The following is a 12513-nucleotide window of genomic DNA, read 5'->3' on the forward strand; positions in this document are numbered from 1 at the left end:
TGCTCGATCCAGTGAACCAAGCAAAACCTGATCGCTCTCAGTTCCAACACATTTATCGGCCACCAGGATTCTTCCAGGGACCAGAGCCCCTGAGCAGCCAGGTCCGCTCGCTCACCTGGATCAGATTGTCCAGGGAATCGGGATTCCGGTTCCATTTAAGAAGAATCTCCTTTTGGAGAGTCTGCGTATGAAACTGAGCCTGCGGAGACTCCGTATCGAGGAGGAGGTCGTCCAGGTAGCCCAGGACCAATATGCCCCGCTGCCGCAACAGCACCAGAACTGGGGCCAAAACCTTTGTGAAAACCCGGGGAGCAGAAGCGAGACCAAAGGGTAACGCCACAAACTGATAATGGTCCTCTCCCAAAGCAAAGCGCAGAAACCGCTGGTGTCCTGCGTAAATGGCAACGTTAAGATAGGCATCCTTGATGTCTATGGACGCCAGAAAGTCCCCCTGATGCAGGGAGGCCACCACTGTGCGAATGGACTCCACTCATTGTTGCACCAAGTCCTGTACTGCCCCCAACAGAGCCGTTAGGCAATTCAGGGACAGTCGCATATTGGAAGGGAAGAACCGCACCGGTGGAAGCGATCGAAACTCGATCTTGTATCCCGACCGTATGATCTCCCTGGAGAGCCACAGGTCCGGGAACCGGCGAAGACACCCCCCCACCCCTGATATGGGTGGGGGGGCACCTTCAGGATTAAGCGGTCTTATCCTCAGGTCTGGAAGGACCATATTTTTGCTTACCAGGCCAGGGCCTCTTGAAACCCCCCTGGGGAGCTTTGGAGGGCTTCGCCTTGTCGCCCGCCCCGGAAGAGCTATAAAAAATTCTTGTGACCTGAAAAGGAAGGTCCCTGTCTGCGACGAGGTTCCTTACCCTTATTAGCATGTGGTAGAAAAGTGCTCTTGCCCCCAGTGAGATCCTTGATAATCTCATCCAAGGTAGCACCAAACAGGCGATCCCCCTGAAAAGGGAGATCAGTCAAGGCTTTTTTGGAAGCCTGATCTGCCAACCAGCACTTCAACCATAGCATGCGCCGGAGGACCATCACTGAGATCGACACACGCCCCAGCAATGGAGCAGCGTCCAGTGCAGCGTCACAAACAAGCTGTAGCCCCTGCACCATCTGCTCCAGCAAATCCGTCACGGCAGGGGGGAGACTTCTCCCCTCAAGGTCATGGCGTAACAGCTTGGCCCATTCCGTCAACGTCTGTGAAACCAGAGCAATGGTAAACACTGGCCTTAAGGCCGACCCTGCCAGGGAGATAACAGTAGCCTTATTTAGTCTGGAAACCAGCGGATCCACTGAAGGTGGCACCATCCATTTTTTAAGGAGGAACTCATCAAACGGGTAGCGCCTAGCAATCCGTTTGGGCATCCCAGGGGGTCGTTTTGGACGGACCCACTCCTTCTTAATATTGTCAAAGCATTTGGGAAAGGGAAACACCTTCGCCACCCTGGAGGGCTTGCGAGTGCCAAAGGCAACTTCCGTATGAGCTGCATCCGCAGGTGCAACCTCCAGTTTTAGGGTCTCCCGGACAGACACAATCAGTGCGTCCACCAGTGCCTTGTCTTGCGCTATGCCGATGGCAGAGGCAGAAAGGTCATCCTCACTATCAGAGGAGATGGGGCGCGAGACAGCAGCCCCAGGGGAGGAACCCGCAGCAGCGACTGGCTCAGGATCAGAATCTGAGGCATCAGACAAGACAGGGGTAGGCGGGGGTCGCTTTTTAGCCCCCGTCCTTGACAGGCCACCTCCACCCGGGACACAAATGACTCCAGGACCGCGCGAAAGCGCATCAATGGTGAGCGGAGAATCGGAGGGCCCTGCGGCCACCTCAAGGGGATCAGGTGGGGACACATGTGCAGCAGGGTCCATGGCAACACCAGGGGAACCCGTCAGCAAAATATGACAAAATTTTAAAAAAAAAATTTTTTTTTTTTTGCAAAATGTCAACCAGCGCTGCAGCTCCCCTCAATGGTCAGACAGCGTGCCTCGAGACCCCCACAGAGAGACCCCCAAAAGGCTCACCACACGATGCACCAGAGTTCAACAGGACTGCTCTCAGCGTTTGTCTGCATGACAAGGAAGTCCTGTGGAGCAATCTTCCCGGGTCTAGGGAAGGGCTCCGCCCCCTCACATGCCCTCAGTAACTCCCACAGCTGCCCAGCTCTGCAAACAAAACGAGCTGGGTGTACCAAGATGGCCGCCAACATGAGAGACTCCAAACAAATGGCAGCCCGGCGCGCTGCGGTGGGAAGGGGGGTCCCCACATCTACTAACAGACAATCGATCGGCAGGTAGGCCCTGGGAAGCCAGGGAGGAAGCCCCCCGCACAACTGCCGTCCGCACTCGGGACCCCCCCCACCCCCTTAGCGGCTTGCATGAGCGGCTAGCCATCCCACACACACAAACACCCCCCCCCGAAGGGGGGAAGGGATGCAGGAGAGGGACACCACAGGGGGAGGGTGCACAGGGGAACCCAGATTAGTGTGGGTCCGACCATCCCAGGGAGGGGCCTGGGTCCACCCCAGAGTCAGCCATGAGGAGCAGGGGGGAAACATTTACTCACCACACCGGAACAGAGCGGGCGCCACTCCAGACAAAAACCCCTCACCGCCCAACGTTAAGATGGGGGGGGTGTCGGCCAAAGGAGACGCTGCGACTCGGCCGGTCGTATGCGACTCGACGGGACGTTTAACCCGCGGGCCAGTCCCCGTTTAGTGGGACTATGTCGCGGCCGACCCAGCGCGGAGCTAGGGCCTGCACGCGCTCGTAGGCCGGCTGGGGTGACCACTGGATCTCAACATCCAGCCCCTCGCCCAGATCCGGCATAATTGCTTGAACATCTCACAGGAACAACTGGAGAAAACAGCGAACTGAAAAAAGATTTATCTAAAAAAGCTTGCCAGGACCAGAGATCCCAGCAAGGAACTTAGGTCCTTACTCCTGACTAGGCAGAGAAAAACGGACATCCTGTGGCAGGGAGAGAGAGGATATACCCCCTGGGACTGCCCATAGGTGTGGCCAGAACTTTTTTCCTGCCTAGTGTCCTACTCCTGTAGGGGGCAGTATAACCCTACGGATATCAAGATATCAGTCCTGCGTCTATTAATGAGCGACAGAGAAAACAGAGTAAAGGAAAACAAGGCGGAAAGCGCAAAAAGACTAAAAAAAGTAGCTCCTCTACCACTGACACAGTAAAGATATTTAATCTTTCTTCCCATGCCCTATCTCCCCTATGAAGTTTCACTTCTGAAAAAGGGTCTTCTTTTGGCCCCACTCGCTTACCCAACTGATTCACACGGTTCAGTGATTTACATCAGTTTATTTGCAAGTTAAAATTATAATTAATCAGCGTAATACTGTATCTAAAAAGAAAAAATATAACTACACAATATCCTCTACCCACAATATTAGTGCACAAGTGCAAAAATTATTAATAATTAATTGCTGCCCATATTAAAAAGTGCTTTCGCTTCACTCCAATATAATTAATGAAAATACAGCGCAATCTCAACTCATCTGTGTATAAACAACATTGTTTCTACATATAAAGATCTTTTAGTATCGTAAAGATCGATACAAAGTGACTAAATACAAAAACCTCCAAGTGAAATAACCTCCAAGTGAACATACAAGTCTATTACAACATGTTCAAAGGAAAAAAAGTCTTCAGTGATATTCAATTAACCCAAAAAATTAACAAATGAATCCTACCACCTCTGTAAAGGATGATACTTAACCTCCCTGGCGGTCTGATTATGTCCAGATTTCTGTGCTAAAAGCGGTACATTGTTTTGCATAGAAATCTGTTTTACATTTTAAAACTCGCCTTCCCCTGCGATCCCCAGCCGTCCTCTCCGCTGTCCTCCTGCTGTGTGCTCGGCCGATGTCAGCACCGGTCTTCCAGTTCCCTTCCCTGCGAGCGTTGCGATTCAGGTGGGTGGAACCGGCGGCAAATTGAAAAATGTAAATACACTAAATGACACGATACAAAGCTGTGATCCTAACGGATTACACTGTATCATGCCATTTCACCACAGATTTTCACCTGGTGGCTTTTCTAGTGCTCGGCTCTACTCGGCCCTGTTTGGTTTTCCACTGCATGGTACGGTTCGGGTACAGTTTGCTTTTCCACTAAAGTAGTACTAAAGTAAGTGGGTGGGATAACAATGATTCTCTGACCAATCAGTAGCTAGTAGTGACAGTCAAGGCTGCATGCAAAGGATTGTGGGATATGGTACCAATACGGCCCTGTTGGAACCACAACTGAGGTGGTACTGTTTAAGCGAGCCGTAGCGTTCGGTTCCATGTAGTGGAAAACCGCAGCCGTACCGTACCGTTCCTACATCGTACCAATACGGTACCAGCAGTGGAAAAGCACAAAAGCGACCCGAACCGTTCGGTTCCATGCAGTGGAAAAGCGCCATTTGCTGCCTATATCGTCCTTTACGGACAATATATTGATATTATCGTCATTTGGGATGGCCCACCTTCCTCAGACCTTTTGTTCAATATTGTAATGACAATACAATCGGTCTGTCCTTTACTCATGTTTGCGATCCATCTACTTTGGTTTTCCTTGACCTTGAACTAGGCCATTCCAATGGACAAATACTTTCAAGATGCATTTCAAACCCACCTCAGGCAACTCTTCTCTTCAATCCCATAGTTGCCACCAGCCGAGGTCACTTAACAACATCCCTAAGGGACAGTTTAGTAATCTACGGAAGAACTGTACACTTGATCAGGATTATTAGATCCTCAAAAACAAATTTCTAGAAAAAGGCTTCAACCCCAGCTTAGTTGAACAATCCTTTATAACATGTGTCACTCGCCAGATTAGGGCTACCATGAGGGCCAATATCAAATTTATAACCCAGTTTAAAACAGATGGAGAAGGTCATTGCACGTCCTTCCTTTTGAAGGACTCCAAGTTGGGGCCAGTTCTCCCAAAAAGACCTAAATTTGTGTATAGAAGGGCTCCCAATGTGAAAAACAAAACTGCCACCAGAAGTCAGTCTCCCCCCCCCCCCCCATATCTTTTGGCTACCACCTTCAATATAGTAGGGGTTTGTCGAACACCACAAATAGAGTTTTACCGATAAAAAAAAACGTATTCAATCAGTTCCTTCTTCTCCTGTTCCACAGATTAAGATATATACTGTCTCTCGTGTCCCTGTGGTCTCCTTTATGTAGGCAGGACTATTCGTACAGTCCAGGCAAGTCTTGGTGAACACAGGAGGAGACTCATTGAGGAAGTTATCACTGATCAAAACATTCCCCGTCATACACTCATGATGGCTCCACCTATGGCCTGTGACTCTGGCGGTTTCATACCATTTGCTGCAGAGAAACCTTTTTCTATTTATCACCTCAATACTCTGTTGCCCGGAGCCCTCAATGAGGAACTTGCGGTGCATAATATTTTGTAAGGAGCACCCGGTCTCCTCTCTGTTCTTTATACATTTTTCAATTTTGCTATATTATCCGAGCTTCTGTTATGTACCTTTGCTACATACCATTCGGTCTCTTTGAATTAGAAATGCATAGCAGGTGTGTGTGTATGTGTGTATGTATATATATATATATATATATATATATATATATATATATATATATATATATATATATATATATATATATATATACACACACACACACATATACACACACACACACACACACACCTTATCTTTATTACCAATATATATACATTTTTAATCATATATGAATATATTTCTAGTCATAGTAATGGTAATAATGTAATGTAATGTAATATTTGATCCTTTTATTTACAGTGCAGCTATTTTATTTTATTTTCTAGTTTTACTCAGTTTCCAGTAGCAACATTGAATTCCCTGATACTGGCAGTCTGCAAGCCAAGGGTTGAAGAGTCAGCTATGTCTTCTACGATTTTCTCTACCCTCCTGCCCTTCTAGCTCTATGCAGCAGCTCCGCTTTCTCCTTCCCATGTTCCTCCCCTTCCTGCCATTTTGGCTTTATAAGTACATCACTTCCTTTCACTGTCCATGCATTTGAAGAAGAGGGCAAGTCCCTTGAAATGCATCATGCACACCCCTTTCTTCCAAAAATCCACCTGGCATTTTGACAGCGGTCATCCTCATGTGCACTGATAATGGGGTACTTTGACGCAGTAGTGGGCTTGAGCACGATATGGCCATATGGTGGGACCAAATCCCCATTTTTATTTATGGATTGTCTTCAGATTTGGTAGTAATTTCTTTTGCATTTGCGCGCTATTCTTTTTTAATATACATGTCTTTTGGTTCACAGCTGCAGCAGCTTTAGAAATACATGGGTATGCTCCCCCAAATTTTTTGCCTGTTTATCATCCTCATGTGCAGCCTAGAACGCCGCTGCCAATACCCATACTTGGAGCTGGCTGACTGCCTGCCATCTCAGTCTCTGTTTTGCTCAGTGATGTCTATAGCTTCACACTGATTACAGCTGCTTGGTCCCAGGTGTTCCCTATCCACACGGTTTCATGCTAACTTCTATGTATATGTGCTGCTTATTTGAATAAAGTATTTTTTATTTGATACCTCAGCGCCCTGCTATTCGTTTTTTTTCCACTTTACAAAGAAAGACAAAACAGCAAGTGCACTGGAAAACATGGCACTTAGTGGCTTAGAGTCTTGACAGGGGATATTACTGGTAAAAGCTACTGTTGGTGTTGTGCACACTACAGGTAACACCGGAAATATTTAGTGGAGTGCGCTGGAGCCGCCCAGTACAACAGGAATGTTCACCAAGTGCCTAGAACCAGGCATGTTGCACCACAAGGCAGAATGCAGAAGTTAATTGGGGGGCCTTTGATATTCACAATTCTGGATGTAGGTAGCAGGAGCAGGGTCAGGTGGTTTAAAGTGATTCACACTGTGTCCCAGGACCTGCACCCACATATCTCATATTGGGACAACGGTTCATTACATGAATGGGACTGCCTGCACAGAATACCTGTACATCCCCATACAGGTAAATACGGCTCTGTAGCAAACCAAGGAGAGTCCATGTGTCACAAGGAGAGTCCATGTGTCACCTGTAATCTGGAAACCAAAGTGAAGCGCACCACTCGCACAATAAAAACTTTTAAATAAAAATATGCACTTGCATGACCCCAGTCGGGGAGGCCTTTCACAGATGTATGGCTATAGTACTAGCCAGAGACAGCCTGCTAAATACAAGACAGAATCCTTCTTCTGCGCTGTTAACCAGCAAGCTTGCAAGAAATAGCACTCCTGGCTTCAGGTTTTTTTATGCCTGATGTCCAATCATCCTGTAGGTGGCAGTATAACCAATGATATCCTAACAAGATTCCTGAAAGATTATACACAGAGCATTAAATACCATTACTGTGCATCTCCACAGCACGGCGTAGGGTGTAAACACATAAGGAACTGTGGTTCCCATGGGGCTGGTAAGAGGTAGGTTCCACTTGCTGGTGAACTCTTATTCCATTCCCTTTGCTCACCTATAGTGTGACTAAATCTATTGAACATAAAAAGACAGACGTCCAAATAGCAGCGTGAATATTTACAGTAGAGGCATTGCAGACATCCGTAACAAAAGCTAGGTTATTTCAGATCCTGGTAATGCCCTTTAATATCTACTGTATTTAATAATCAGGTTAAAATCAAACCCTACACACCAAATCAAGCAAACCAAAAACGTTTTGGAATTACAGGGTCACATTTTAATTCCTGAATTTTACAGTTCAGCATTAATATCACCACATGTATACAAATGGTGTAGAACAAGTACAGTGGTATTTAATACAAAATAAACTTCTGTTTTCTTATGGAAAAAAGAACTATACTTCATATCTACACAGACAGCCCATCTTTCCAACCAATAGCTAAAATTATAATTAAAACTACAAAATCTCCAAAATTAGGAAACTGCTTCAACTATTTCCAAGAGAAACAGATTTGATGACGTGACGAGAGGAAGAGTGAGGTTCCGAGGCTGTCCGGAGTATGTCTCAAATGATAGAGGGAATAAGCTCTTCAGCATGATCTCAGATCATATACGGGTGGATATTAAATTATTTACAATTTGGGTAAAAAAAAAAAAAAAAAAAAAAAAAGTGTTCCTCATCTACAAAGCAATTGTTAATTTTTTGTTATCCATTTACATCCGTGGAATGTGCTGTGGATTCCTATGTATAAAATGACGGTTTAAAAGCAGCTGTATTACACCTTTTGCTGAAGATTCTGTGGGCTGCATATATTAGTCTCAGTGTTACTGAACAAAATGGCTGCTGGTAACTCTCTGCTTGCGGTGTTAACCCTTTGGTATAGTTTTTCACAGCCATGGTGAATTCAGTCCTAAATGTATAGTACGGACAAAAGAAAAAAACAAAAACAGCTATGATGTACTCAAACCAAGGGAGTGGACAGCAGTAGAACACAACCAATACACATTGTTCATGTAACATAAAACGTAACACTGCAAGAGATTGAGGCACTGGTAAGGAGGCCGACCGGGCAGTTTCCAGACTAAAATTCGGAAGCTACTGATCCTTGGCATCAGTATTAGTGGAAGTGCAGTTATGCAGGACGGGCTACTTATTACATCTGTCTGTTCTTTAGATTTTTTTTTTTTAATAAAATACACACTGAAAAGATTCTTCGTTCTCTTTAAAACTTAACATGCACTACAATGCGTCATCCCCCTCCCATCCCTACCACTCCAGGCGGGAATTGAATTTACAAAGAATGGTCCCGAGGTTATACTTCCATTGTGTTTTTTCTTTTGCCTTTACTGATAGATTTCCTTCCCTTAGGTTTTTTTTTTTTTTATACATATATATATTTTAATATAAAATAGGCAACTGATAAAACACTATGGCCAGCACCATTAAAAAACTAAGATTACCAGTATGCAACTGGAAGCTCTTCGCTTTTATTTCATCTAGTTGACATACATTTTAGGGTAACCCTGCAACATTAAAATAGATGTCCTTCTAAATGATCCATTCCTTCCCCATCCCAGACGCAAGATGCTTGAGTTGCACTAAAGCAATCATCTTGGTTGTCATAGCTAACCCATCATTTAAACCCCTTTTAACCCTACAAGGATTCGCTGGAAGGGCTCCCAGGAAAGCTTGGCTTCGACAACCTTCTAGCGGAGTTTGGCTACTTCCATATTGTTCAAGGGAAATTGTCCTGACTCGCACTAAACACTCAGACATCAGTTGCCGTGTTAATCCACAACTAATGTTGATGAGCATCAGTTTACGATCCAAGCCGTGGTCTCTTTCTTGGGGATGTGTCTTCTTCCTCCTCTTCCTCTTCATCATCAGGATAATCCACCAAGCCAATAAGACTTCCCTGCTAAAAAAAAACAAATGTGAGCTTGATTCGGTTTATTAAAAAACAATTTTGTTTAGTTCAAAAACAGTGCAAGTGAAGAATGCCATAGCACCAGAAAGGGATGTAACTACATGGGACCCCACAGTAAAATTGTGATGTAGCTTCTAGCATACTGGTTTACAATCAATCTCAAAGTATTCTGACAGGAGCTCACCAGTCTTTTTCGGCTTTAAGTAAACTTTTTAGGCTTATACAATCACAGGGCATTGGTAAAAACTTCCATCCTTTCTATAAATATCAAGTGCTGAAAGAAGTGGTTTAATAGTCAAAAAAAAAAAGTTGTAGCAGCAACAATAAAGACAACTTTATGACATATTTGTTAGCACTTTTGCACACACTTACTTTGAAGTGGAACTAAAGTCTCCATACTTACCTGTCCAATGGTTACCAACATCATCTTCTGAGCGTTGGTCCTCAGGCCTTTTCATTGGTTGGGCAGGGAATAACGTCACTTTTGTGCATGTGCAGGAGGCCTTCATGCCAGCCCTCGGGAGGCCAGACTGGCACTGCAAGCAGATGCGCAGTTCAGTTTAACCACTTGCTGACCGCCTCACGTAGGAGCGGCTCTCCTGCGTTAGATCACGTACGGTGATCGCGCACGGTGGCTGTGATTAGACACAGCCCAAGTAGATCAGAGGGTGCTGGCCAATGGATGTTTACCAGAACTCACTGATCAGCGAGGAGAGACACAGAACAGAGCTTTGCCTATGTAAACAAAGCAGAGCTCTGCTCTGTTAGCAGGGATGTGGTAAATTTTGTTTCCCTAATAAAATCCATCACATCTCTTAGTAAACAGCACATAGTAAACACAAAAACACTGGTTAGACAATCATTTAACCCTTTGATTGCCCTAGATGTTTAACCCCTTCCCAGCCAGTGTCATTAGTACAGTGACCATGTATATTTTTAGCACTAACTACTGTATTAGGGTCACTGGCTCCCACAAAGTGTCAAAAGTGTCCAGGAGATTTTTTTTGCAGAAGAGCCTGCCTGCGGTTTTTTAAAGCTGGACTTCAGTTCCATTTTAAACCTATGACAAACTTATTGCGGCTCTTAACTGCACATCACAAATCTTCCTCTTACCTCTTGTTTATACTGCTTCCTTCAGGTAGACACTGGCCAAAAAGGCAGCCATTTACCTGGGATTTGGATCTTATTGGCCGCCTAAGAATCCCAAATCTTTTCCTGTGCATCCTGCTTTTTCGACTCAAGTATTTTACTCAGCAGTACCCCATGGAGGAAGTATTCTACAAGAAATGTGGGTCTCTGAATGTGGACCCAGCCCCTTCCTACTTAAATGAGACTGACAGTCCTGATGGAGGAGATCCCGGTCTTGAAACCAGCTGCTCATAAGGCCTGTGCTTGTATTTCCCACTGGAAAAAATTGGATTTTTGACTTACTGTAAAATCCATTTCTCTGATGTTCATTGATGGACACAGCTCCTGGTATTAATAACCATTGGGTTATTCTGCCCCCTATAGGAGGACACTAGGCAGAAACAAATTCTGGCTACACCCATGGGCAGTCCCAGGGGGTATACTCCCTCTCTCTCTGCTGAAGCCACTCAGTTTTGTAACAAGCAGTGTCAGGTGAATAACTACTCCGCAGAGGGGTGGGTGCTGTGTTCGTCAATGAACAATAGAGGAATGGATTTTATGGTAAGTCAAAAACCCAATTTTCTCTTTCGTTCATTGACGGACACAGCTACTCATATTCATAACCATTGGGATGCCCCGAAGCAGTGTTAAACATGAGGGGTGGGAACAACCAAAAAAATTCCCAAGGCTGAACATTAGCCAACCAAGCAACAGGGGCTCAAACAAACAACCGGAGCCCACCTAAAAAAACATACACCCTCAAAGAGCTCTTAATCAGCAGCCTGCATAACCTTGCGGCCAAAAGGAAGCATCCGCAGATACCAACACATCCACTTTATAAAACTTTGCAAAAGTGTGCACCAACGACCAGGTGGCCGCTTTGCAAACCTGCGTCACTGATGCCTGATGACGGAAGGCCCAGGAGGCACTAAGCGCCCTAGTAAAGTGCGCCTTGACAGGGAAAGGAGGAACCTGACCCACTGTCTGATCCATCTGGAAATGGTCGCAAAGGAAGCAGACAGCCCTTTTTGAGGTCCATCCGTGAGCACAAATGGAAAGTCTGACTTTCTGAAAGTCTCCGTAGTGGCCAGGTACACCCTAATTGTCCAGACCACATCCAAGGCATGCAAGGCAATTTCCTTTGGTTGTTTAGGCCTGAGACACAAGGAAGGCAACACAATGTCTTCATTCAAATGAAAATCAGACACAACCTTTGGAAGGAACGACGGACAGGGGCGAAGAACCACCTTATCCTTGTGAATCACCAGGTAAAGTCGACGGGATAACGCCGAGAGGTTCTGACACCCTGCGCAGAGAAGTGATAGCCACTAAAAAGGCCACCTTCTGAGACAACGTAAGCAGGGGAATCTTCTGAATATTTTTAAAAAGGAGGCTTCTGTAGAGCTGAAAGCACGAAATTAGGATCCCAAGGCGGCAACGGAGCCCGCACTGGAGGAACCAAATGTTGGGTACCCTGAAGAAAGGTACGCACCAGGGAGTGTGTGGCGAAAGGTCATTGGAAGAAGACTGCCAAAGTCGACACTTGGCCCTTGATGGTACTCGAGGCCAATTTCTGGTAAACCCCCCATTGAAGGAAGGTTAAGAAAGGAGCCTTCAAGAAGGAGCGAGGAGAAAGCCCAAGAGAGATTCACACCACGCAATGTGTATGTCCACGTATGATGGTAGATCTTACCAGAAGTAGATTTCCTAGCCTTCAACAGGGTAGGAATCACCGACTCAGATAAACCCCTATCCTTCAGCACCTGGCGTTCAACAGCCAAGTCCTCAAAGGCAGTGACTATAAAGTAGGATTGAATATTGGTTCTTGGGACAGAAGATCCTCCCTGAGAGGAAGCTTCCAAGGAACGTCGGTGACCAGCCGCACCAGATCGGCGTACCAAGCCCGGCGAGGCCAGTCCGGAGCCACTAAGGTGACCAGAATCTCTTCTGCCTCAATCCTGTGTAGAAGTCTGGGCAGAAGCTTGAGAGAAAGGAAAGCAAAAATCAGCTG

General features: G+C 45.8%; 1 protein-coding gene across 4 annotated transcripts in view; it reads right to left on the reverse strand.

The window, feature by feature from the left end:
* Positions 1-7700: 7700 nt before the first annotated feature.
* The window catches only part of PPP4R3B (protein phosphatase 4 regulatory subunit 3B), a 99961-nt gene continuing 95148 nt past the window's right edge, over positions 7701-12513 (reverse strand). For 2 of the 4 annotated variants that reach the window (XM_082252367.1, XM_082252369.1), the window contains exon 16: positions 7701-9362. In XM_082252367.1, the coding sequence (XP_082108493.1) occupies positions 9267-9362 (96 nt within the window). In that variant the 3' untranslated portion in view covers positions 7701-9266. Of the gene's footprint in view, positions 9366-12513 lie in introns of all 4 variants that reach the window. The other 2 variants (XM_082252366.1, XM_082252368.1) reach the window with 1 other exon arrangement.

This window comes from Pelophylax lessonae, assembly GCF_965119305.1.
Source record: "Pelophylax lessonae genome assembly, chromosome: 3".
Classification (NCBI taxonomy): Eukaryota; Metazoa; Chordata; class Amphibia; order Anura; family Ranidae; genus Pelophylax; species Pelophylax lessonae.